Consider the following 25,739-nt stretch of genomic DNA (forward strand, 5'->3'; position numbering starts at 1 on the left):
ATTACATTAATATACTTAGCGAATCCATGCACAATTATTCGATGTAATTGAATCAATGCAATAATATTCATATTCCCCGATGATTTTAAATATTCCACGGTGAAATATGTTCGCAGTGGATAATTTAAATGTTCACCGGGAGTGTAAACGCGACGATGGACGGAATTGATGCGGAGTGGTGAATATAAATGTCATCGCTGTTCACGGTGAACGTTCACCTTCGAATACCAAATTGCAAAATTCCAAATCAAAAATTGCAAATTGCACACTGGGGCGCGCTGTGGTGACTTTATCTGAGCGCGCCACAGATAATTTAAAGAGCAAGAAAGCACGTTATCTCGCACCCAACTACCTCCACACCAGCGCACACTTGAAATCGGTCTATACAGCTCCGAAAGTAAGAGCGTTCTGCTTTTTTCTGTGGTGTGTGATCATTGTATCCTCTGTGTAGGCATCACACTTACGCGCCAGTGCATCACTAGGGTGAAATGCCATCACTGATTACACGCAGTATTGCATACCAATCATTCGATGACTTACAATTTCATTGATCCTGAAATTATTGTTATCAGAAGTCTTTAATCATTTGGATAAACGAGTTCCACACATTAAATTCTTCCATTTACTTATTAAACAGAATTCTGACAGAGAGTCCCTCATATATTATTAAATAGGGTTACCAAATAGACTGATAGCAAATAAAGGACATCCCTGCCAAATGTTTTACCAGTTATGTCACTTGATCCAGAATTCTGAAAAAACAGTCAAAATTCTGCCTAATTTTCCAGCGGTTGAACTGGGACATTGTATCTCAATCGAGACAAATTAGAATAGTGTAGTGCCAATACCGAACATTGGCCAAACCTCATATTGAGCTATCCAACAAATTTTGGTTACTTCTGAGTAAAACAAATTTTGGTTGCCATGAGTCGCAGAGAGTATGCATTACCAAAAAATTGGTGGAAGAAATTGATTCTTTTGGAATAAAGTTGATCTCAATAATTTAATACAGGGTGATTCGTCATGACGTTTTTTTAATCTAGTAAAAAAATTGAAAAATGTAGTAAATCGCGAATTGTTTATTTGTCAATCAAAAGAACATTTTTTGCCATTTATTGTTTGAAAACAATTTCAACAATTTGTTGGCCATGTTTGAGCTTCAGGTAGTCCATTCGACTGGTCCAAATTTTGATGACGGATTCGAGTATTTCAAGTGGTATCTGGCTAATTACTCGAGTAATGTTGGTTTCCAATGCTTGGGGATGTTACCGCCGCTATGTTTTCTACACTGCGTGCTGGACGTGGTCGATTTGTTCGCTAATCATCCAATAACGAGAACTACAACGCTTACTTTTAGGTTGTATGGTGAATAGTTGAGTCAGTTGGCCGATTATGTCGACCATATTATGGTCGGAGTGCACTAAACACATTTCCCATAGACCGCTGATTTTCGAAATATAGTTGAATAATTTGAAGATGGTGAGCCAGTGTAAGTCGTTCCATTATGAAATGGCAAACAATACTAAACTATAATAGCATGACAGTTTGCAGTTAGTACCCGTTAACTACTGGAAAACGCCCTGTTAAAAAACTTCATGTTGAACCACCCTATATATGCCAAGGTTTAAAACTAAAATTAAGGACATTTGAAGTAAAATAAGGACGCTTTCCAAAAACCTCGAAAATAAGGACATGTCCTTTAAAATAAGGACGGTTGGTAACCCTATATTAAACAAGCCCCAGAAAAAAAATGGAATCGAGACGGAAACACAAAAATTGCCATTTTCCAAAAAAAAAATAACTTTCGCAATTTTCATCGGATTCAAACTAATAAGTCTGTTAATTTTCATTGAAATCAAACTAATAAGTGTTTATTTTCATTAGCAAGCTTTAATAGAATTCGCTCAAACTTTCAAGATAGGGCCCAGTCTTATATACCAATCGACTTAGCTCGACGATTTGGGACAATGTCTGTGTGTGTGTATGTAACGAACAAACTCTCATTCGTGTTTCTCAGCAATGGCTGAACCGATCTTATCCAAACCAATTTTAAAGGAAAGGCCTATCACCCAGACAGAACGCTATCAAATGGTTTTTGATTCTGATGTTTAGTTTCAAAGATATAAATATTTGAAGGCGCAAAAATCAGTTTTGCAGTTTTCTTGAAATTTGCTGCCGGAATTGACGACATAACCAAACAATTTATATACCTTTAAAAAGCTTATACGAATACCTTTTGAAAGAACTATAGATTGTTGAAATTGGACTTTTACCAAAAGAGATTTTTAACATTAAAATGCGAACGAAAGATTTTTATCATTTCTTATAGCCAGAAATAAGACCAAAAATATTCAATGTATTATTAGCGCCAAAACGGATAATTTTAGGTCAATAGCATCTTCGGAGAATTTAAAGCATACAATATGCCCTTTCTTTTGGCATTATGATTTTACTGATTAATCCCCCTAAAAGTGAGCTATATTCATAAATTTTCTTGAAAGTGATTGTATTGAAAAGATTTCTTCAGCAAATTTGTAGCTCTTACTTTTGCGAATAACTTTACTGAAGACATTAAATATCTGTTTTGAATACTTTAAAAGTTATGACTTGTTGTTTGTGGATTACCCTTTGTCGCCTATTTATTATTCAATATAGTGGCCATTGCAAATCTTTTTTAAAAATTATGTCACCCCCCCCCCCCCTTCAAAATCGCTGAAAAAAAAATTTTTTTTTAAATAATCAAAATTCAAAAAATTGTCACGTTTTATAGAACAACAATAGCTTCCATAGAGTTTTGCTTTTCGTAACTGAAAACTATTATAGTAGTTTTAGAAATTACCATCCCATGATAATTTTTATTTTGACCATTCTCGGGTAAATGTGAATTTTAAATGAGATCATCGATCCAGTCCAACATCAAATGAAACGTTTGCTGGTCGCGAAAGGAAGGACCCATCTGTGTATTATCAAACGAAAATCTCATGGAAAGGCTAATACAGACCGACTTCTGAATCGATTCCATTTTAAACGCAACAGTCGATAGAGACATAATCGATCGTTGCATTCGAAAATAATTTCGATAAGGAAACAATCTGAATTCAAATCAGACTCCTGGCGATTTATATGTGGTTCAATATTCAATATACATGAGCTTTACCGAAAAGTTTTTGACAATTAAAGATTTCATATGGGATCGTAGTGTTCATACCGTATTTCTGCAGCCATATGTGCGATTCTTATGAACTTGATCAGATCAAAATCTGCTACCAAACCTTCCATTTAAGGCTAAGCTTGTGAAAATCGAATAAGTCGTTTTCCAAGAAGCCGAAGAGACATTAATTCTGAAATATTCCAAGAACCAGAAACATGCGAAATTTTCGAGATAGACGCTGGAATCAAAAGAACTTTGTCTGGCCATCAGCGATCAAGAATGCTCTAGCAAAGCTAAATATAGATCTTACAAGTAATGGTATCATCGGCACTTACTGCAGGGGGAACCGGCAATCCATTATCGATGTCAATTTTTGTAGCCTTGGAGTAACCGGAAAGATGGACTGAAAAGTGTGCGAGGATATATCCACAGCGACCACCAAGCGATCTGGTACCGCATTGATAACAGGACTACACATGAATATGAATATGTGGGAGATATATAAACGAGTGAAGATGGAACAGCGATTTTTCACAGGAACGTGTCCGTCGATGAACATGAATTTGAGGGTATCCTCTTCAACCTAAATGCGAACGAGTTCACGGCACTACTAACAAGGGCGTGTAATGCGACCATACCAAGGGATGGGAAACCGAAAAACGGTCGCCGGGTGCAATACGACGATTATCGATCTACGTATAAGTTACCTCCGAGCTTGGAGAAGAAGTCGGAGATCACTTCGGTTTCTCATCTCGCTCAGTTCAGAAGCTAGAAATCGCTCCGCTGCAATAGCAGGGCAAATAATCAAATTTACCCGCGCGACGCTTGGTCTATTTGCAAAGGCAAAAATTGATTCCTTCTGCCTAGTGTGTGAAACGTGAACAAACAATGAGTGACAATGCAAAGCAAAAGTATATCACGATGCGGGCAAACTGTGTTGCTGTTGACTACACGAAATATCCGGCAATACCATCAATTCATGAAGGGGAGCAAATGTTGAAGGTGAACTTTAAGTTCAACGTAGCTTGTGGTACTTTATGCGGTGCAATTCCACCATTTACGTCATGCGGTACTGAATATGTTAAAAACATTAGTCAAGCAGAATCATTCGCTTCCCAGAACAACATGAAACACGTCATCGAATGTAATGACATTTTATACAGTATCCCAACGTATATAGATGTTGACAGTATTGAAATAAAGATACATGACCTGGCACCACGTACTAGTTCCTTCGCTATCAAACAAATCCTGTCAAAATACGGAGAGGTGAATAGTGTTAAGGAAGATATTTGGAGGAACTTCTTCCCAAGACTCCGCAACGGCGTTCGTGTGGTGAGAATGCATCCGACAAAACCTATTCCCTCTTACTTGATTTTCACATGCAAATCACCTCATGGTGTTGAATATTCTCAACGAATACTAGTCACGCACCCAGGACAGATTCCTACCTGTCAATATTGTGATCATCCACATACACCACGGGAAACCTTGCGTAGAGAATGCTAAAGAAATTCCACCTGATACGACCAAAGCCGGTATACAATCATCGTATGTTAAACAACAACCCTTGGGCAGGATGTGCGTAGCGTAAGACGCACCAACACGGGAGAGATGCTCCTGGTGTTGAAGCGAGGCGCACAATCAAGTGCAATATACAAGGCCTTGGCCCAAGAGGTCCTTGGTGAGGGCGCCCAAATCAGGTCGCTAGGTGCGGAAACAACTCTCCAGTGCAAACACTTGGACGAGTTCGCGACCGCAGAAGACGTCGCCGCAGCCGTCAAGGAGCAATGCGGCGTCACAATCGAGCGGGCCTCTGTGCGATTGAGGGACGGACCCTCTGGCACCCAAGTAGCCTACCTCAGGCTACTGAATGCGGATGCCAAAAAGGTAACCGAGAAAGGGAAGCTGAAGATCGGCTGGTCGGTATGCCCTATTAGTATACCCCAGCCGCCTTCAGTGGACAGGTGCTATCGGTGCCTAGAATCCGGCCATAAAGCTTACGAATGCAAAGGCCTAGACAGGAGTAAGCTATGTCGTCGATGCGGCGAGGAGGGGCATAAAGAGCGGGGGTGCACTAAGGCATATAAGTGCCTTATCTGCACCTCTAAGAAGCAAGCCCATAAACATGCTATGGGCGGACCTTCGTGTCCCTTCGGCGAGTTAAATAAGAAGAAGCCGTGAGAGTCACACAGCTAAATCTTAACCATTGTGCAGCAGCCCAACAGCTGCTGTGGCAGTCGGTCTCGGAGTCGAGGACAGATGTCGCCCTATTATCAGACCCGTACAGCATCCCTGCCGGCAACGGCAATTGGGTGTCGGACGGGTCTGGAATGGTGGCAATCTGTACAACGGGAAGGTTCCCGGTTCAAGAGGTAATACACCCCTCCGCCGAGGGTGTGGCGATTGCCAAGATCAATGGTGTGTTCTATTGCAGCTGCTACGCCCCACCAAGGTGGCCAATAGAACAGTTCTACCAGATGATCGACAGGCTCTCGTCGGACCTCGTGGGCCGGAAACCGGTAGTAATAGCGGGAGACTTCAACGCTTGGGCAGTGGAGTGGGGCAGCCGCTGTACAAATAGCAGGGGTCAAGCGCTAATGGAAGCGTTTGCGAAACTCGATACTGTGCTAGCTAATGATGGCTCCGCTAGTACATTCCGTAGAAACGGAGTGGAGGCGTGGATTGATTTGACCTTTGCCAGCCCGAGTCTGGCTCCAGGCATGGAATGGAGGGTAGACGAAGGCTACACCCATAGTGATCATTTAGCAATCCGCTTTAAGATCAACTATGGTGTGCAGCATCCGAGGGCGGGAGATCCCTGTCAGGTACGCGGGTGGAAGTCCAATCACTTCGACAGCGAAGCTTTCACCGCGGCCCTGGGACTGGAGGCCAACACCGACAGTCTAAGCGGGGATGCGCTGGTAGCTGTTCTATCACGCGCGTGCGACGCCACTATGCCGAGAAAAACACTGCCAAGAAACGGTAGATGCCCGGTATACTGGTGGAGTGCCGAGATTGCAGCTCTACGGTCAGCCTGTCTCAGAGCTAGACGTAGGATGCAAAGAGCTCGCACCGAGGATGCAAGAGAGAACCGCCGTGAAGTGTTTCGAGCTGCGAAATTAGCCCTTAACAAGGCTATTAAAAGCAGCAAGAGAGCGTGTTTCGACAACCTGTGTGAGAGTGCCAACGCGAATCCGTGGGGTGACGCCTACCGGATTGTGATGGCCAAGACCAAAGGGGGCTCCTCACCCCCTGAACGGTCTCCGGACCGGTTGGCAACGATTATCGAAGTACTCTTCCCGTCTCGAGCCACAAGCCCCTGGCCACCTGCACTACGAGACAGTGCGGGCACGGTCGAAATGGTGGCTCCAGTGACGAACGAAGAACTACTCGCAGTGGCTAAATCCCTAGCAATGAACAAAGCTCCAGGGCCGGATGGAGTCCCGAACAACGCTCTCAAGGCAGCGATCATAGCGAACCCGAACATGTTCAGGCTAGCTATGCAGAGATGCCTTGACGAGTGCCGTTTCCCCGATAGATGGAAAAGGCAGAAACTGGTGCTGTTGCCGAAGCCCGGGAAGCCGCCAGGCGACCCATCGGCGTACAGACCAATCTGTCTGATAGACACGACTGGCAAACTGCTTGAGAGGATCATCCTCAACAGGCTCACCCCGTACGCGGAAGGTACGGACGGTCTGTCAAGCAACCAGTTTGGCTTTCGGAAGGGTAAGTCCACAGTGGACGCTCTCAACTCAGTGATAAATACTGCCGAGATAGCGATCCAACGAAAAAGGCGAGGTATTCGATACTATGCGTTAGTGACACTTGACGTGAAGAATGCATTCAACAGCGCAAGCTGGGATGCCATCGCGCTCTCGTTACACCGGCTTAGCCTACCGGTGGGTCTGTACCGGATCCTGGAAAGTTACTTCCAAAACCGCGTACTGCTATACGAGACCGATGCCGGTCAGAAAAGGGTTCCGATTACCGCCGGAGTCCCGCAGGGCTCGATCCTAGGCCCGGTGCTATGGAACCTCATGTATGACGGGGTTCTGAGACTGAAGTTCCCTCCTGGGGTCAAGATCGTCGGCTTTGCCGACGACGTAACCTTGGAGGTCTACGGGGAGTCAATTCCTGAGGTAGAACTAACCGCAGAACACGCGATTAGCACGGTGGAGGAATGGATGAGCGCGAGAGGCCTGGAGCTCGCTCATCATAAGACGGAGGTAGTTATCGTCAACAACCGCAAGTCGGCACAACATGCAGTTATCCATGTGGGAGAAGTCGCGATCACTTCACAGCGAAGTCTGAAGTCTCTCGGAGTCATTATAGACGACAAGCTGACCTTCGGCAGCCATGTCGACTATACGTGCAAGAGAGCGTCGACTGCTGTTGCGGCACTATCGAGAATGATGTCCAACAGCTCAAAGGTGTGCGCCAGTAGACGTAGGTTACTGGCAGGCGTTGCCGTATCTATCCTCAGGTACGGCGGCCCGTCATGGTCAAGAGCACTGAGGGTAACCAGTTACCTACAGAAACTGGAGAGCACCTACCGCGTGATGTGCCTCAGAGTGATATCTGCCTACCGCACGGTATCACACGATGCATCCTGCGTGATAGCGAGCATGATGCCAGTCGGGCTGGTCATTCGGGAAGATGAGGAGTGCTTTGAGCTACGTGGAAATAGGGGAGCCCGCGAGCGCACCAGGGTGACCTCGGTCGCCAGATGGCAGCGTGAGTGGGACAACTCCTCGAAAGGTAGGTGGACCCACCGGCTGATACCTAGCATATCGAGCTGGGTGGGAAGACCCCATGGGGAAGTTCACTTCCACCTGACACAATTCCTGTCAGGCCATGGCTGTTTCCGTCAGTACCTCCACAGGTTCGGGCACGCGGAGGTCCCAGTCTGCCCGGACTGCCCAGGTGTAGATGAAACTGCCGAACACATACTGTTCGTATGTCATCGGTTCGACGTCGAAAGAAGAGCAATGCTTGACGTCTGTGGCTGGGACACAACCCCGGATACCCTTATCCAGCGGATGTGTCAAACGGTGGAGAAGTGGAACGCAGTCTCGGCTGCTACCATCCAGATTGCCAGTAGGCTACAGGTAATCTGGCGAACCGAGCAACAGACGGCGGGCACGGCTAACTAGTGATTGGTTAGCTGGAGCGAAAAAGGCCAAGCGCAAAATAAGAGAGTGAATGGTCTGTTCATGCCGAGGTAGGTTGGCGCAGCGAATGGCAACCGCGTAAGGGGTAAACCCAGCCACCCCGAAGCAAGACAGAAGAGTGAGTGTATAGGCGTATAAGTGGACTGCCTCATGCCAAGACGGGAGGGTCGTAGCGTAGTATGTTGGAACTAAGCTATCGATGCCTCATGGCGTGGCAGAGGAGTGAAAGGGTGAGCATCCAAGTCAGTCTCAAACTGCATGTTAAGGGTGAGCATAAAAGTCAGCCTCACAGGTTGGTAGCAAGCAAGGAATGAAAAAGGTGAGCACAAAAGTCAGCCTCGCATGGTATGTCAGAAGTGGGGCCTAAGAAAAATGTCCCACATGGGATGCCAGAGGGAGTGACAAAGGTACAATAGAGTGGCACGATTGAGAGTGAATCAGGTGATAGGGTGAGCACCCAAGTCAGCCTCACATGTATGGGTAGGGCGAGCACAAAAGTAAGCCTAGCAAGGAATGAGTAAGGTGAGCACACAAGTCAGCCTCGCATGGAACGTAAAAGGTGAGCACAAAAGTCAGCCTCATGTGGGAGTGTTTGAGAGTGAATCAAAGTGTGATTTAGAGAGCACCCAAGTAAGCCTCATACAGGATGTATGATCGCGTGAGTGAGAGTGAATGAGTACATTCAGTACAGCCATCCCCCCAGAAGTAATACCGAGAGGTAGTTCCTGGGAGGAATGATGGCGGAGCCCAATGGAGTTTAGTCGGTATTAATGGCTGGTCACCATTCGAGTCCGACACGCCCCCAGTGCACCCCGTGTGGTAGATTGGACCCTACCGTTAGCACGTGTACTGGGCTAGGACATAAAGGTCTTCTCCATTGTAAAAAAAAAAAAAAAAAAAAAAAACAACAACCAGTTGGTAAACCAACGACTGCAGACCGGGCATTCACAAGCACCAGCTCAACAACGATCGGCCCCAGTACCACTAAACCAACTGCCATTACCAACATCGAAGTAACAACGATTACAGCATATGTTTCCAAACCAACAACCAACACCACCAATAAGGAATCTAATACCGATGAAGAAGGATTTACAATAGCGACCTGTAAGCACAAACAACAAATAAGAACATCCGACGATGAGCAAGATGAATGCAGTACCGATGATGACATGGACGTAAACGAAAACGCGAGAGAAGACGGACCAAATGACCCCCAAGGTGCGCTCCACGGTTCAGTTGTGCTAACGCTTTGAGCCGTGTCAAATATATTTAAAATTAAAACAGAAATCAGAAAGCTCAAGGGAAGCGAGCTGCAAGAACCGCTCTTAACAAAGCAGTCAAGCTGTACAAGAAAGCCTTGCCACAAAGCCAACGCGAATTTCCTTAGGAGAGACCTACAAATAACAAAGATAAAAGGCTCAGCTGCACCACCTGAAAGGTGCCCGGAAAAGATGGAGGTCACCATCGAAAGGTTTTCCCCACAACATTCTATTTTCGTCGTACAGTGAGGAGGATGATCACAAAGATGAATATCTATTTACCAACAAAATCGAGATGGCGAAAGCCATAAAAGTGAAGTGATACATGAGAGCCCGGATATGTTCAAAACGATCCGATAATTGGAAGCGACAAAAGCTGATATTGCTTCCGTTGCCGGGACAACATGGAGATCTTTCAGCGTAGTCAATATATCCCTTGGTAATGTTAGAGAGAAGGAGTAATCCTGAACAAGCTAACGAAGTACGCGGACCGTGAGAACGGCATCTCATGTAATTCGGCTTCCTTATAGGCAGGTCTACAGTGAAATCCATCCAAACGGTTGTGGGAGCTTTGGAGACAGCAGAGATAAGGATATCGTTTTTGCGTGGTGGTTCCCTTAGGCGTGAAGAATGCTTCAATAGTACTAGCTGGGAAGCAATCGCCCATTCGCTGTACAGCATGAATAACTCTGCAGGATATTATAGAGCTACTTTCAGTACCGAACACTGATCTACGAGACAGACAAGGGAGAATCACAACTACAACTGACGTTCCTCGACTCGATGCTGTGGAACGCAGTGTACGATGGAGTATTGAAGCTGAACCTTCCCAGAGATATAACGATTTTCGGCTTCACGGATGATGTGGTGTTCCAAGTCATCGGACAATCGCTAGAAGAGGAGACACTCGACACGGAGCCCATCATAAAACAGAGTTGGTAATGACTAGCAGCCGAAAGACAGCGCGGTCGGAAAATATATCATCGATTTGAACTTTTAAAGTTACGATGATTATGTTAAGGGGAAGGCTGTGAGAGCAACCACAGCTTTGCTTGAGGCGCCAGTGTACTGGGCACCACGAACCAGCTGGAATCGCCGGATCGAAGCATGTGAGCAGACTAGTTTCACCGTCAGGGACAAGATCGAGTAGGTCGAGTGAAGCACCAGCGGTGGGTCGTCGAGTTTTCAACGAACCGGAAGCAGCGAACCAGAAGCTACGCTCCATCCAGTATCGCCGAACCGTCCTCGCCAAGTACTGGTTGGCCCTTTGAGTAGGATTTATGGACTATGCGAGAAGATTGCGACAAAACTGGGAGCTAAATGACTTAGGCAACAGGCATCGGTATCGGGAGAACTTCCGACGAGGAATTGAGATGGCTCGCGAAAACAGGAACTAAATGGTTCACAGAAACGGGAGCCAAATGGCTAACGGAAGTTCACCACTGCGATTAGCCGGATATGTGTTCGGAGCTAAACCGCTCTAATGTATCATTTTGTCTTAAGACTGAATCAGCATCCCCACGATATAACACTTCGATGCAATCTCGTGGAACAAAAGGAAGGAAGAGAAGTAAGGACTATTAGTAGCGGTTACGCACAAAAGTGAATCCCACCTAGAGCCAATGCACTTTTGAAGCTATTTAACCATACTATAAAACATACAGACATTTTCAGATATCGACGAACTGAATCTAGTGGTATATGACACTTGACACTCCGGGTGTAGCTTAAAAAGTCGAATTTCGGAGTGATTGCACAGTCTTCCTTATATGAAAAAGGCAAAAAATTAACTGATGATTGCTATACATTTCATAAATCCGTACGACTATCAAATGAATTTATCTGATGTGGCTACCTACTGCGCAACAAGATGGAGAAAATTGCAAAGATTTCGAAGATGTACACGGAACCGAGCCGAATTACTATCATGTACCAAACAAACAAATCTACAAGTCTTCAAGCACAAGCGATAAACCAAAGCTGATGTTTCCACTAGAGTTCGAAAAAGTATAGTATGCACAGGATGTACGTTCGCCAGGCTACTGTATACGAAATACGCAATAGAAAAAAAAATTTCAGAGAAAACCATATCTGAGATGAATAATTCCATTGACGCACACTTTACCTTTGGATTCATTCCAGAATGTTTTCCAAAAGTCCATAAGTGAAATGTTGCAATCCTGTTTCTGTACATTGTTATCAAGCAGGGTCATCTTTCACCGATTTTCATGCCTTGTGTGTAAAGACCGGTCCATGTGCCGCCACGACGGAACGAAAACTATTCAAGCAACCAAAAGTTAATACCTTAAAGTACTCTTAAATGTTTACATTAAGTTCTTAGAGAACTTTCAAGCTTTTATTGGGAATTTAAAAATTGCACTATTGGGAAAATTATTTAAAACGAAAACTTTAGCATCCCTTTCCTATGTGAACTTTTGATTGATTCAGTAATGTTTGCTTGAATTTTTCTAGTAAAACAAATAACTCAACCCCGCTATACGAAATCACCCTGCGGAAACGTCCACGAGAACAATCGAAAGAAAATGCAAAAAGAAAAAAAAGTTTATTAAAATAAATATTTATTTTTTGTTTGCCCTCCCCTTCAGAAAAAAATGCACTTGGACATAATTTTTAAAAAAGATTTGTAATGGCCTAATAATCCATTTAAATGAGCCAATGATTATTTCGATAAAATGAATTTCGTATTTCATTTTTCTATCTACAACCGCTAGAATAACCACCGAACAATTCCAAGTTGTCTAGATGGAACTCGATCACTTATCGGCGTAAATTTCATTTACGCGAACCTTCGGACTTATAACCATCGGATCGATCTGAAACATATCTCGGAAAATGAAAAGCGAAAATAACTCCAAGCAGTGGTGTAGCCAAGAGGATGCTTTGGAGTTTAACCATACCCTTCCCCCCCTCGCCCAAAAAAATGAATTGAAGTTAGAAATTTATTGATGCTGACTGATTTAATTCAATATTACAATAATAATTATCTGATCAGTACATTTATAACCTATTGTTTGAAACATCATGAGGACCTTTGAAAAATTGTGGGAATGCGATCCTGATCTGTAACTGATCTATTGGTCTCACAGTTGTCTAATAACATCCATATCAAATACTTGCCTAAAACATTCCAATAGAATCTCAATCCACAATTCTGCAATCAATCATAATCATAATTTCTTATCATATTGAGTTCAGTTTTGAAGGGGTGTATTGTAATATGGATTAGGGTCTTTTTTAATAGGAAGCGATACTGGAATTGCTTTAATGTCTATGAAACATAGAACTGCTCACCGAAAAATTGCATAACTTCCAACATTTGCTGAAAATATTTTTATTTTGGAAATGCGTCGATTTGAGACAAAAACGTTATAGAATTAATAACGAGAAAACCACCTTCCAAAAGTAGGTGAATTTAAGAAAAATGGCGTTTTCCATTCCGACAATTTCGCAGGTTTAGTATCTTCGATGAAATTTACAAACGTTAAACAACACATAATTTGATAAAATAATTTTGGCGTTATATCCTCCAAGAAGTATTTACTCTTCAAACAAATTTAGTTCCAGACTTAATGTCTTCAGCAAAATTTTTAGGAGTGCATATACAAACAACTTGGTTGAAGACATGAAGGCTTCATGTGTTCAAGGTATTAACATATTTTAGGCTATTTCTATTTTATATTAAATTAAATTATTATGATTTTACTGTTTATGATAAATCCTTTCTATTGTTTATAAATAAAATTTACATTTTATCCAAAGCTTGAGTTTGTGAAGCTCACAATAGAAAGTTATTTTAGAAAAAAAACTAGATTAAGGAACACTTGTAAATATCATTTTATAACTCGATATACTCCATATACGTAGTATTGATGCCTACAATAAAGTTGTTTTAAATGAAAGTCTCAACAAATTCGCTAAAGACAGGAACTCTGTTACAATTTTTTGAAAAACTGATTTTCCATAATTTTAAAACTTCAAAGATGGCGGTTTCATAATTATGCCATTTGGACAGTAAGTTAGATTTTCACCAAATCACCACCAAACCGAGTTTCTGAGTACGCTGCTGACCCCAAGTAAGTAGAAACAAAGTTGTTCTACACTCGTCCACAAGAAACTTCTTCGAATACCCGAATGTCTATCTATTATTAAACATTGAAAATTTTATCAGCCTCACATGAAAATATGTTTGATGGGCTATAGCAGACAAACAAGGCTGAATTTGAGTTAATCCATTTCTTGACCATGTTTTTCTTATCTTAAAGATGCGAATATGCAAAAATAAAAAAAAATCATTTTTTTTTAATTTTTGCGCTAGAAGACTGTACTAAATAATCAGAAATAGTTATTAGTCTACATCAAGGGAAGGGAAGAATATTTGAACAGCTTCAGTTTGCTATAAAGGAAAAAAAATGTCACAGTAATAGGTACATCCCATATTTTGAGGATATTTTCTTTCAATTGCATCGAACTACGGTAATTTTGAGATAGTTTTTCAAGGGGTTCACGGTGTTCCTAAAACCGTTATTAACAAAAAAATGACCATAAATTTGTCATACGGCATTCGAAAGATACAGTATACAAGCATCTTCTCAGTGAATTTCAAAATGATCCATCGAGGGATTCGAGAGAAATTGCAATTTGAAGTTTTATGACACGTTTCATAAGGCTACCAGCAAACACCCACGGGTTTGGTCCTATCTCTACAAACAAATTTTTTTTGTTTACTTATTTAGTACATGGCATTCGAAAGATATAGTAATCAAGTATATCTCCTGCAAGTTTGAAAATATTTCATTGGCGGAATCGAAATTTATAACGGTTTGGATGTGGTATGCGGTCATAGATGGGTTTTCTACCAGACTTCAAGCGTGAATCCATGTTTGTCCATTGACTATTTAGATCGTTTATACGTGTCGCGGTTTTTAAAGGAAAACCTTACCATTTAATTACATAAATATAATGTACAAAAGGTGTTGTTTATATGGTGCACTGAAAAAATATGAAAATAGGGTTGCCTACCAAACATTAAATATAATGTGAAAACTAAAAAAAAATGAATGAAAGTTGGAATGTTTACTTCAAAAGGCCATATCTCAATGGTTTGTTGACCGATTCTAATTATTTTTTTCATTATTGAACAGGTAAACGTTTCATTGTTAATGTACTAAATAAGTAGACAAAAAAAATTTTGTTTGTAGAGATAGGATCAAACCCGTGGGTGTTTGCTGGTAGCCTTATGAAACGTGTCATAAAACTTCAAATTGCAATTTCTCTCGAATCCCTCGATGGATCATTTTGAAATTCACTGAGAAGATGCTTGGATACTGTATCTTTCGAATGCCGTATGACAAATTTATGGTCATTTTTTGACATTAAAAATGTCTTACTCCACTATCTGGGGCTAGGTGTCATTCTAAAATCTAAACTATCTCCCATGTAACGAAACTATGTAAGGTTTGCACGCTTATAACTCCGATATTACTAGATGGATTTTAATCATTCATACACCAACCGATTCAGAAACACCTAACTTAAATATTGGTAATAATTTAATATCTCCCCAATAAAAGTAGACTTTTGGAAATTGGTAAAATTAAAAAGTTCACAAAAAACGGGAAAAATACCATTCGTGAGGCAGATTTCTCAGACACAGCCGTCAAAAGAGGGCAGCTTAGTTGCTCAATGAAACACGAAAAGTCATAAATAGAAGCAACGCATGTCCGTTTAAATCAGTTGTTGCTCTTATCCCACACGAGCAACGTCGTCTCCGGGCGATGCAATAAGCGCTATCGATTTTCGGTAACGTTGGCATTTGCACACACTCGCACCTAAGTGACTAAACCATATACGGTTAGTTTATAAATAGAGGTGACGCGTACCCGTTTGAATCAGTTTTTGTTCTTATGTCGAACGGGTAAGATGCATTTTCGGCAGCGGTGGCCGTGTGCGGATTTTTCGGGTACCAGCACGGTGTCACAGAATGATTTGCAAAGTGGGTGGGCGGGGTGGTTTGGATTTAATTCAATACGGTGTGTGCTGCTTAAGTGTTGCGTTTGAAAAAAATATATTCATTTTTATGCATGCGTGTGCGTTGTAACTTGTTAATCCATGTTTACGGCGCTTTGTAGCTGCGTAGGGTAAAGAGCCAATTGGTTTTCATGTTTCATATTTCGGTTGTATGTTTTTTATCAGTAAGGCATCTGACAACGTGCTTCTGTAGTTATTGCACTGTTCAGCAGCGTAATATTTTATATAGGAGAGTACACTCAGGTTTTTTACGCGGTTTTTGAAATTTACGCGGTTTTCATTAACGCGTTTTTTTAAATTTACGCGGTTTTCATTTACACGGCCTGTATCCCCTGCGTGAAAAATCTGAGTGTAATTGCATCGGAAACAATCACATTCCCAGCAGAACTTTTTGTTTTCTAATTTCAAACACTTTTGTTTCGTACTGCACACAACGGAAAATTTTAAAACAGAACTTACCGCCCCAGCAGCAGTTGAAGCGGGTGTTCTTTTTCGATTCAAATTCAAGCCATGTCTTAAGCGTTACTGGACTTAAAATTGTTTTCCCAGTTTAACCAGTCAGAACATCTGTCCTACCCTATGTATTTAAAACACAGTTCAAATTGCGTTTTAAGGTATACAACAAATACGGTTGGGTATACTAATTTAAATTTTAAAATAAATCTGTTTTAAATTATGAAACAAACCGCTGTACTGAAGATATAATTATGTCAGTCCTATTACCACATAAAACACCTATATAACATAAAACACTGCAGAATTGGTTTAATAATACAATGTTTACACTACAGAGTTATAACACGTTTTAATAATTAGCAACAAGAAAAATGTCACCAAGATAGCATAAAAACCCGTTTTAACTGGTAGTGCGAAAGTTGCATAACAATGTAATTTATCAAATAATTTCATTTTTCCACCACTAATCGATCAAGAAATACTTACACTTAAGATTGTTTACTTAAGTTCATTAGTACATTATTGAAAATTTAAATGGAAAATGAAATTTCATATTTTATGGAGAATCTGTATATTTCCGTTGGCGGGCGTGGGTTTCCTCATCACACCAGACCAGCCTATTTTTACTAGATGGATCAGCCAAATAATGCCAATCACCTAGTGAGATACTTGATTAATTAATAGATTACCGTTAAAAGACCTTCAATAAATTATGTTTTAATGGGGAGGGTATATAGCAAATTGTAACATATGAAAACAGGCGAGTGAACAAGAACGTGTGTCGATATGTGTGATAGACAAAAAAAGCTATATTTTTAATGTCACCGCGGTCGTGTCCTGTACACAACCCTTTAATTTTTTGTTAATAACGGTTTTAGGAACACCGTGGGGTTATTTATCGAGTTTTTCAAGGGGTTATTTTATCGAATTTTTCCAAAGTACGGCGAACCTATTCCCATTCGTGCGATAGTTTATGTTAAAAGGGTATCCTAAATTAATTGGTATACTTAAGGCTTTATATGTTGCAGAAATTCATAAATTTTCAGCTTTTCCTACATAATATTACAAAAGCTTCTTAAACAACTGTTCCTAATAAGATTATGTAAATTATAAAGTATTTGAAAATTTTTAATAGAAGTGACGGAAGGTTATCGAAAGGTTTCGTGAAAAAGAAAATTCCAGTAATGATAATGATTTTCCCTAACGGGTTTCAAGAGTTTTTATTTGTTCTTTGGCATTAGGATTAGGGATAACAATTCAGATCAAAGATCGAAGTAAAGTTTGAACTATGCACGCATGCACTTCAGAGGTAGCGAGATATCAAGAGTTGAAATTTCAGTGCTTAGTTCTCAGCCGCATTGAGAATTTGAGCAAAAGCTGTTGAGAGTATGAACTTCAAATCCATTCGCAAATTTGTTTTTAGATTTTTTTAACTCAGCACAACATATATAACCCCTTTAGGAAAATTCAGTTTTCCCAACACAATGCATTGATTGAAGAATTTATATATTTATTAACGGAGCATTAGTTATAATTAGTTTGTATTTCTATTTCATGGGCCATTTTTCCGCTGTTCCATTAAATTGATTTAATCTTCGAGATTTCTTGCACTGATATTGTCCTATGATAATTTGAGCGATTCTCTGAGTCCTTGTAGGATGTGTTATCAAAAACACCGCGAAGCATCAAGTTCTAAATTTTCTCAATCGATATAATACCCGAAGAAAGCGATAAGAGTTATCATCACACTGTTAGGTGAATTAAAAGCGTTTTTAGTAAAAAATTGCTGTTTTATGCTCTAAAAATTGTATTAAAAAATTCTTTTATCCATGAAACAAAAATTTATGAATAAAAAAGGAATCGTTAAAGTACGAGAAAAATTAATTACGATCAATTGAAAAAAATTAAGAAAATTGATTGAGTAGTTTTTCGGTAATCGTGATCACGGAAAAACCATTTTTAGTAAAACAACATTTCGAGATAATCGAGTTTAAAATTTCAAATAAAATTAACACTGCTCTTGGTAGACGAAGCGCACTTGGAAGCGCTGTAACTCTCGATCTATTTCTCGGATCTCTATAAAAAATTTTGGAAAACATTCTCAAGGAGTTGTACTTTCAGATAAAGTAATAAAAAAAATTGATTTTATGAAAAATGAAAAAATATGTAACCCCTTAATAAAAATATGCTTAGTTGCTAAATTAGACAATATCTTCTCACAAACTGAGTTTTATTGGATTCTGAGAATATTATGACTTTCATTGGTTTAGTTTTCGATAAAAATACACTGAAGAAAAAAATTCTATTTGTACAAGGAAAAGTTTTTTGTCAAATAACTTTTTTCCCTTGAAAGTGCCCAACTTGAATTTTTGACAGTAGGTAGGGAACATAATAATTTATCTTGGAACAAAATTTCATCCAAGTCAAAAATGGGTTTTTTTTGTAAATCGTCTTTAAATTTTTAAAATCGATTTTTTTCAGTGTAGGAGTCAATGAAGAATTTTTTCAATATTTTTATTCGAAAATTTGACTACTTCTGTGAAAATCACTTCTACAACATTTTTTTGTAGGATTTGTCATTTTCAGACTATAGACATTTGAAAAAAATGGTAAAAAAAAGTTTAGCCCTTTTCAAAAGACAAGAAAAACAAAGTATGCAAAGTGGCTTTTTGTGACAAAGTTCTCATGTACAGAAAGTTTCATTAAAATCTGAGAGAGTGTTGCCAACTCTGAATACGATTTAGCGCGAAATTCGTCAGATGGTAAATCGATTGCCTTGTACGTAGCTCATCTGGGTTCGATTCCCAACCCCGCACACAGGGTAAGAAACTTTCCAAAGAGATTTTTTATCCCTAAAAGAGGCGAATAACCATAAGGTTATAAAACCTCCATAAAAAAGATAACAGTGTAAAATTTGTAGATCCGCCGCAACGCAAGCATGATTTTTCTAAATATGATTTGATGTACAGCAAAATGGTACCTCATATTTAGGTAATGTAAGCGGTGGATATTTTCTTCATTAAATTCTCAACAAACATATGTAAATATCGAGTAGTACATTCATATGAAATAAAAGTGAAATTCGAGAGTAAAAGTTTCCTCTGAACACCATTCGAACGAAACACCGAATTTCGTAACAACAAAAATACTAAATTGTAGCTTAGACTATTCTCCATTTTTCTATGTTTCCCTTTTTTATTTCGATTATATAGGGTCATTCACCTCTTTTCGGGTTAGAAAAATCTCTTTTGGAATAATCTCTAACCCTATGTGCGGGGTTGGGAATCGAATGCAGGTGAGCTGCGAACAAGGCAATCGATTTACCAACTATGCTATGTCCGCTCCCTATGTTTTCTTTGTTTCGAAAAATTTTACCGTCGATTTTTTAAAAATCGGCAAAGCCCTACACGCAATTCCATTAAGTTTCCCATAAATTAACATTTCATCAATTAACATACCTGCAGGTAAATCGGTTTTCCTGTCGGTTCCAGCCGCTTCTAAATATTTTTTGTACTTTTTCAAACAATTGACAAACACCTCGAGCACTCCTACTTCGCGATACACATCGGAAAATAAACCATTATGTTTTAACAAGTTGAGAAAAGTATTCATGCATGAAATACTGCATTCCAACGAATGATTTGATTTTAACAGCAACGACAATGAGATCAATTCTTTGCACGGTACAAAATTTAATTGAAAAACGACAAATTCCAGCAATCCGAAATATCGTTCTCTTACAGGAGCACTTTTCAAATGAATTGTTTCTGAAAATTGACACAATGTATTCTGCGATTCCAAGATGAAATAGTTTGCGTTGTCAGAATGATATATGCTTGATATTGCTTCCAAAATAATACAGCAGAGGGATGTGTTATCAGATTTTAGAAAAACCGTTTGTAGCACTTGAAAAGCGTGTAAATTTCGAACACACGTTCCACGAGACGATATCTGTGGCATTTTAAAGCCTTGCATTTGAAATAATGAATTGTTATTCATCGACACTTTCAACTCGGTATAGCCGCAAGTGCACAGAGAGGTTGTCATTAAAACAAGGTTTCTAATGGCAGCATCAGTGTCTGGTGATTTTTTATCTTCCTGGTCTAATCTGAAAAGAAGAAAGGAAATATGAACATTTTTACTCACACTCATATAAAATATTTCAATTTACTTGATCAAAAAATCAACCAAAAAAAGATATCCTTGACAGGACTTGAAATCATCCAGTAATACTTGGGAAACTTCACTAGAATCTTTAAGAAAACAAAAAACTGAGACCACCATTTCAACAACTTCTAGAGGTTGCAATTGTGAAGATCTTTGCATATTATCTATACACAGCGACATGCATCCTTTGTCTGTAAATAATATTTAGATAGACACATTATTATTTAAATAATAGTATGACTTTCATAAATACATACTGTGCAAATAACTCACTACAACATTTGTCAATCCATGACGTGAAAGTGTCATCAAAATTTCCGCAGCAGATTTCCGCCAAATCACATTATACGCCGGACAGTGGGATGTGACTGCTGAAAATAATAACGACAGGTCATCCATTCTTGCCAATTCCTCTGCTGGGTATGGATGAGCACAGAGTCGCACAAGAACCTGGAAATATGATTACGATTACATTAGTCAAAGTTCGACTAAAATGAGATGTTCGAATAATCTGCCAAAATATGAACAACAGTCCCATATCCACATGAAATCCAAAGCACATAGAACTGTTATGCGTATCACGACTGTAATATTATAGCATGAGTCCAATAGAGCTTCGTTAGTTTTGTAATTGGTACAATGTGATATACTAGTCTCGTACATTCAAATCACGGTAATTTATCATAGTATGGTTTCTTTATCCACTAATCGACTAAAAATCTAGACTTACCTTGATTGTTATCGCATTTGTACAATAAATACACATCGTTTTGTTAAATTTAACCCAAAGCGCGGGTTGGGAATTTAAACCAGTTGAGCTGAATACAAGGCAATTTACGAACTATCCAATCCAGGAGAAAATAACTGGCTAATAACTCGAGCATACTATTTTCTGATATCATACCAAAACCTGGCATTAATTGATTATTAAAACCTCATGGAGGTATTCAGCAGGTGAAGAAACATTCTTCAATGACTGCTGAATACCTCAATGAGGTATAATACTTTATTTTAGTATTATTTATGTATTCCAGTAATTTTTACAAATACCAAAACAATACCTTATTTAACAACTCCATACAGTTCTGAACAGACCAGCACAGTGAAAGGTCGACTTTTCTGTCCTCCGCTTTACTATCTTTCGGGTTAACCAAAGCAAAACCGAACACACTTGAATTGTGAAGTTTATACGCTGGTGCCCGAACAAACAAAGTTCAACCGACTCAATCTAAGTTTTTATTACCGGTGTCCAGCTCCGATGCTGGGCACTGAGTCTTTACGTCGAAGCGGGGACTTCCCCGCTCTCGGAAAGTTTCAACAAGCTTAAGTGAACACGCCAGGCTACTAGTGATCGAACGCGAAGGTGAAACTACCTCATAAATTGGTTTATCCCCCTTCCTAATCGAAAAACATGTGAAACAAGCTGTGCGAAAAAATGGAGGTACGCGATCTTTAGGGGTGGGCGTAGCGTAGTTGGTAAATCGATTGCCTTGTACGCAGCGCACCTAGGTTCGAGTCCCGACCCCGCACATAGGGTTAGATATTTTTCATAAGAGATGTTTCTAACCCGAAGAGGCGAATGACCTTAAGGTTAAAACTCTATAATCGAAATAAAAAAAATTAAGGGTTGTGTAAAAGACACGACAACGATGACATTAAAAATGCAGCCAGTTTTATGAGCAAGCAATATTATCCGTGGCCAAATTAAAAACCCTTAATGCCATCGACTGTTTCAGAACTACACACAGCCATGCTATTCTTCACTAGAGATAATTGTTGAATTTTTTAAATTAAAATCGATAACCTGTAGTGTGACAAATTCAAGTTTTAAAAAAGTTTTATTCAAATCCACGAAATGGGAACATAAATTAATGATGCTCACAAACAAAATCTTACATCTATCTTTAAATACCTGCTATCAAATTAAATGTTTGCAAGCGCAATAGAAAAATAACTGGTCATAACTCAAAATATTCGTTAACGAAGAAAGTTTAACATACGTACCTTTATATATTCGGTAGTTTAATTAACATTAACTCTGAAATGTTCTATATTTGGAGTCCATTGATGGAATCCTGAAAAGGACTATTTGTGGAATCCACAAACACGCGTGCTATGGAATCAAAAGTACTAAACTAACTAAGGGCTTTTAGTTTAACAAAAATAACATGCAGAATGGAACAATTAGTCAGCTGCAAAACAAGGTCTGCCTTCTCACGCTACTTACATCAGATAAATATTTCGAAATAAAAAGAAACAAACTTTCCTTTCAAAATCTAATATGAAATGCTGATAGCTTGAAACGTGACATCGGCTTTTATCACTTTTGCACTGATGACTTTTGGATTTGGTTTGATTTTCGCCAATTTCAGCATGGCAATATACTTTTAAATAACTGTACATTTTTGTATTGTTTCGGAAGGATAATTTTAAACAAATCACAGATTGTTGTAAATTTCAGATTGTCAATGTACGCGCAAGCAACAAGTAACGAATATAAACGGCGAAATTAGGTTGTCATTGTCAAGAATTTTTCAAATTTGTTCTTCATTGTTGGTTATAGCCCTGAAAAGGGCTTTTAATTTACAAAAATAACATGCGAAATGGAACAATCAGTCAGCCGCAACGACGGTTTGCCGTCTCTTCCAGCCGCGCGCGACTTACATCGGATAAATAATTAAAATTGGAAAGAAATAAACGACCTTCCCCTTCAACAGATAATTTGAAATACTGATAGTTTGAAACGTGACATCGGCTTTTATCACTTTCGCATTGTTGATGGAAGGACTGCCTTCATGCAGAATAACGAACAAAAATTTACGAATTCTTTTTGGTACGGCTTTCGCTAGTTTGCAGTGTTGCCGCAACTTTTGATAATTTGTTTATTTGTTTATTTGTTGTACCGTCACCAACAGACCCCTTGGCCCCAATGGTGGATACTTAAACTAATTACATTTCAGAATACGCATTATTTTAGTTTTTATCGAATTCCTTATCAGGTTGAAGTCAAACGCCGTCGCCACACTGTTAAACACACGCTGGAGTCCAGTAACAGTGCTCTGGCGCCCATAGTTAGCGCTCTGGCGCCCATAGAACGGGACTCGCAGAAGAGAGTTGTTGTGCAGAGCTCGAACGCGAGCTTGAAGATCGAGGCGTCCGAGGATTGTAGGGCAATCCACCCTGGCAGACAGTAAGTCCGAGACGAACAGGGCTCGAGAGCAGTCCCTCCGGATGCTTAGAGTTTTTAAAATAGCTGTAATAACTGAAAACGGTTTTCGTAGCTTGGCAGCTGAAATCTGTTTTGCCAAGGAAGATGTCGGAGTGCAAAGCGTATGAACCGCCATGGACGGCCTCGATTCTGTCGACACCGTTCTGATAGTAAGGGTTCCAAACAGCAGAACAATATTCCAGTGTTGAGCGAACCAGCTCGCAATAGAGAGATGGCGTTTCCGCGTGAACGTAACGATTGAGCATTTGCTCGGGTTTAAAACCATTCTGTTTAGATCACACCACGTACTAAAGCTCTCCAATTCCTTCTGAAGAAACTCGGCATCGGTTTTATCCCGTATTTGTCGAAACATTTTCATGTCGTCGGCAAAAGAAAGGCGGGGTCCTTGTAATTTGATGTTGACGTCATTAAAGCAGAGGAGGAATATCACTGGACCGAGATGGCTTCCTTGTGGGATGCCGGATGTAGCGAAGAATGGTGTAGATAGACAGTCCTTAATGCTGATTTGTAGTTGCCTTCCATCGAGGTAGGAACGAAACCAGCGCAGTAGTTGTCTATGAATACCGAGTTTGTCCAGCTTCGCTATTGCGATATCATGATTGATTTTGTGGAAGGTCGCAGATAAATCCATGTAAATAGCATCGGTTTGCAATTCGTCAGCGAATCCATCGAGTACATATGTTGTGAACGAGAGCAGGTTAGTCGTTGTCGATCGTTTAGGCATAAAACCGTGTTGGTCGTCTGCAATGTAGTGTTTGCAGTGAAAGAAAATAGGGTCTAAGACAACCAGCTCGAATAGTTTTGATACTGCACTTAAACACGAGATTCCCCGATAATTGTCAATGTTCGATTTTTTTCCTTTTTTGTGAACTGGAAACATGTGCGCTGCTTTCCAGCAGGAAGAGCATGTTCCAGTATTAAGTGATAGCACAAAGACTCGCCGAAGTGGTTCAAGAAGCCCGCTGATGCACTTTTTGACAAAAATCGAGGGAACGCCATCTGCGCCCGGGGAACTAGATGCTTTCAGCTTGGAATTTGCTGCAAGAATGACAGTATTATCGACACAAATTCGGTTGATGGTTCGTCCTAGAAAAGGAGTTAGATTTGAAGCGGCAGCGACTTTTTGTGGGGAAAGGATCTCGTCGGAAAAAACGCTTGAAAATTTGTAATTTCGGTGATCACGAATTCGGTCAGGTGGGAAATACACTACACACAGGAAGAGATTGCGATCGGCAAGTTTCATTGATATCCACACTTGCTCGGAGCTCGCCCACCGCTCATCGTTGATCACTCGGGCTTTTATACCATGGCGAACGGCGATGAGTACACCACCACCTGATGTCTTGTGGCTGTTGGGGGCATTGCGATCACAGCGGAAGACATCAAATGTTGAACCAAACACCTGGCGAGATAGAGTACGGTTGTCGACCTACGTCTCGGTTAATGCGATGACGTCATAACAGCAGCCCGTGCACTATGGTCCAAAAGCTGTATTTAGGAAGACAAAACTGTTGCGCCAAAACCGTTGGTTTTAGATATATAGTATCTTCGGCAAACTTTGTTAGTACTTTCTTGCCGATTTTTTTATATTAGTTGAATTAGGGAGGTCCTTGTGGTTAGGGTGTTCAAAGTATCAACTTCTTAGATATGTAAAATTCAGCTACACAATGTTCTACAAAGTTATAAATCAATCAAATTGAAGCAACTTTTCTTAAGATACTATGTGGCTATTTCTAATGGTTCATGTGCTATGATTTTTGCAATATACAAGGTGGGGTGGCTCTTTAAAAATTCGTTTTCTATTGATATCTTTTTATATGTTAATTTTTCGCTAATACTTTGTTCTAGAGGTTTTTAGAACTTTTATAAATACACATTTTTGCCGAAGCAATGAAGTTTCTATCTCTATTGTTTGCATAGTTACAGGCGATTTTCAAAACAAAAATGGTTTTTTTCAAAGCTATATATCTTCCAACATTGCAAATGGATTTTCAATCTTTTAATTTCATTTGAAAGATCGAAACTTTTGCAGTTTTTGGTGAAAAAACTGCGAGAGCGTTATTTCTGTAAAAAAAATAATTAATTTTTGAAAATGGTGTATTTTTTAACAAAAATCGTTCATAACTTTTCAAATAGACGAGATAATAACTTTGTTACTTCAGCAAAAATATTCGCCATGCAAAGTTCTAAAAGTGCTGCAAACAAAGTATTTACGATAATTCAATGTATGAAGTGACAAATGAAAAATAGTG

At 39.8% G+C, this 25,739-nt stretch overlaps 1 protein-coding gene across 1 annotated transcript in view; it reads right to left on the reverse strand.

The window, feature by feature from the left end:
• Positions 1 to 25,739, reverse strand: part of LOC131687480 (WD repeat and FYVE domain-containing protein 3) — a 1,208,520-nt gene that overhangs the window by 907,680 nt on the left and 275,101 nt on the right. The window contains exons 4-6 of the mRNA XM_058971572.1: positions 20,516 to 20,708; positions 20,263 to 20,449; positions 19,550 to 20,199 (exon numbers count right to left, since the gene is read on the reverse strand). Coding sequence (XP_058827555.1) covers positions 19,550 to 20,199; positions 20,263 to 20,449; positions 20,516 to 20,708 — 1,030 coding nt within the window. The remainder of the gene's footprint in view (positions 1 to 19,549; positions 20,200 to 20,262; positions 20,450 to 20,515; positions 20,709 to 25,739) is intronic.

The sequence above is a fragment of the Topomyia yanbarensis genome, chromosome 3 (assembly GCF_030247195.1).
Source record: "Topomyia yanbarensis strain Yona2022 chromosome 3, ASM3024719v1, whole genome shotgun sequence".
Lineage (NCBI taxonomy): Eukaryota > Metazoa > Arthropoda > Insecta > Diptera > Culicidae > Topomyia > Topomyia yanbarensis.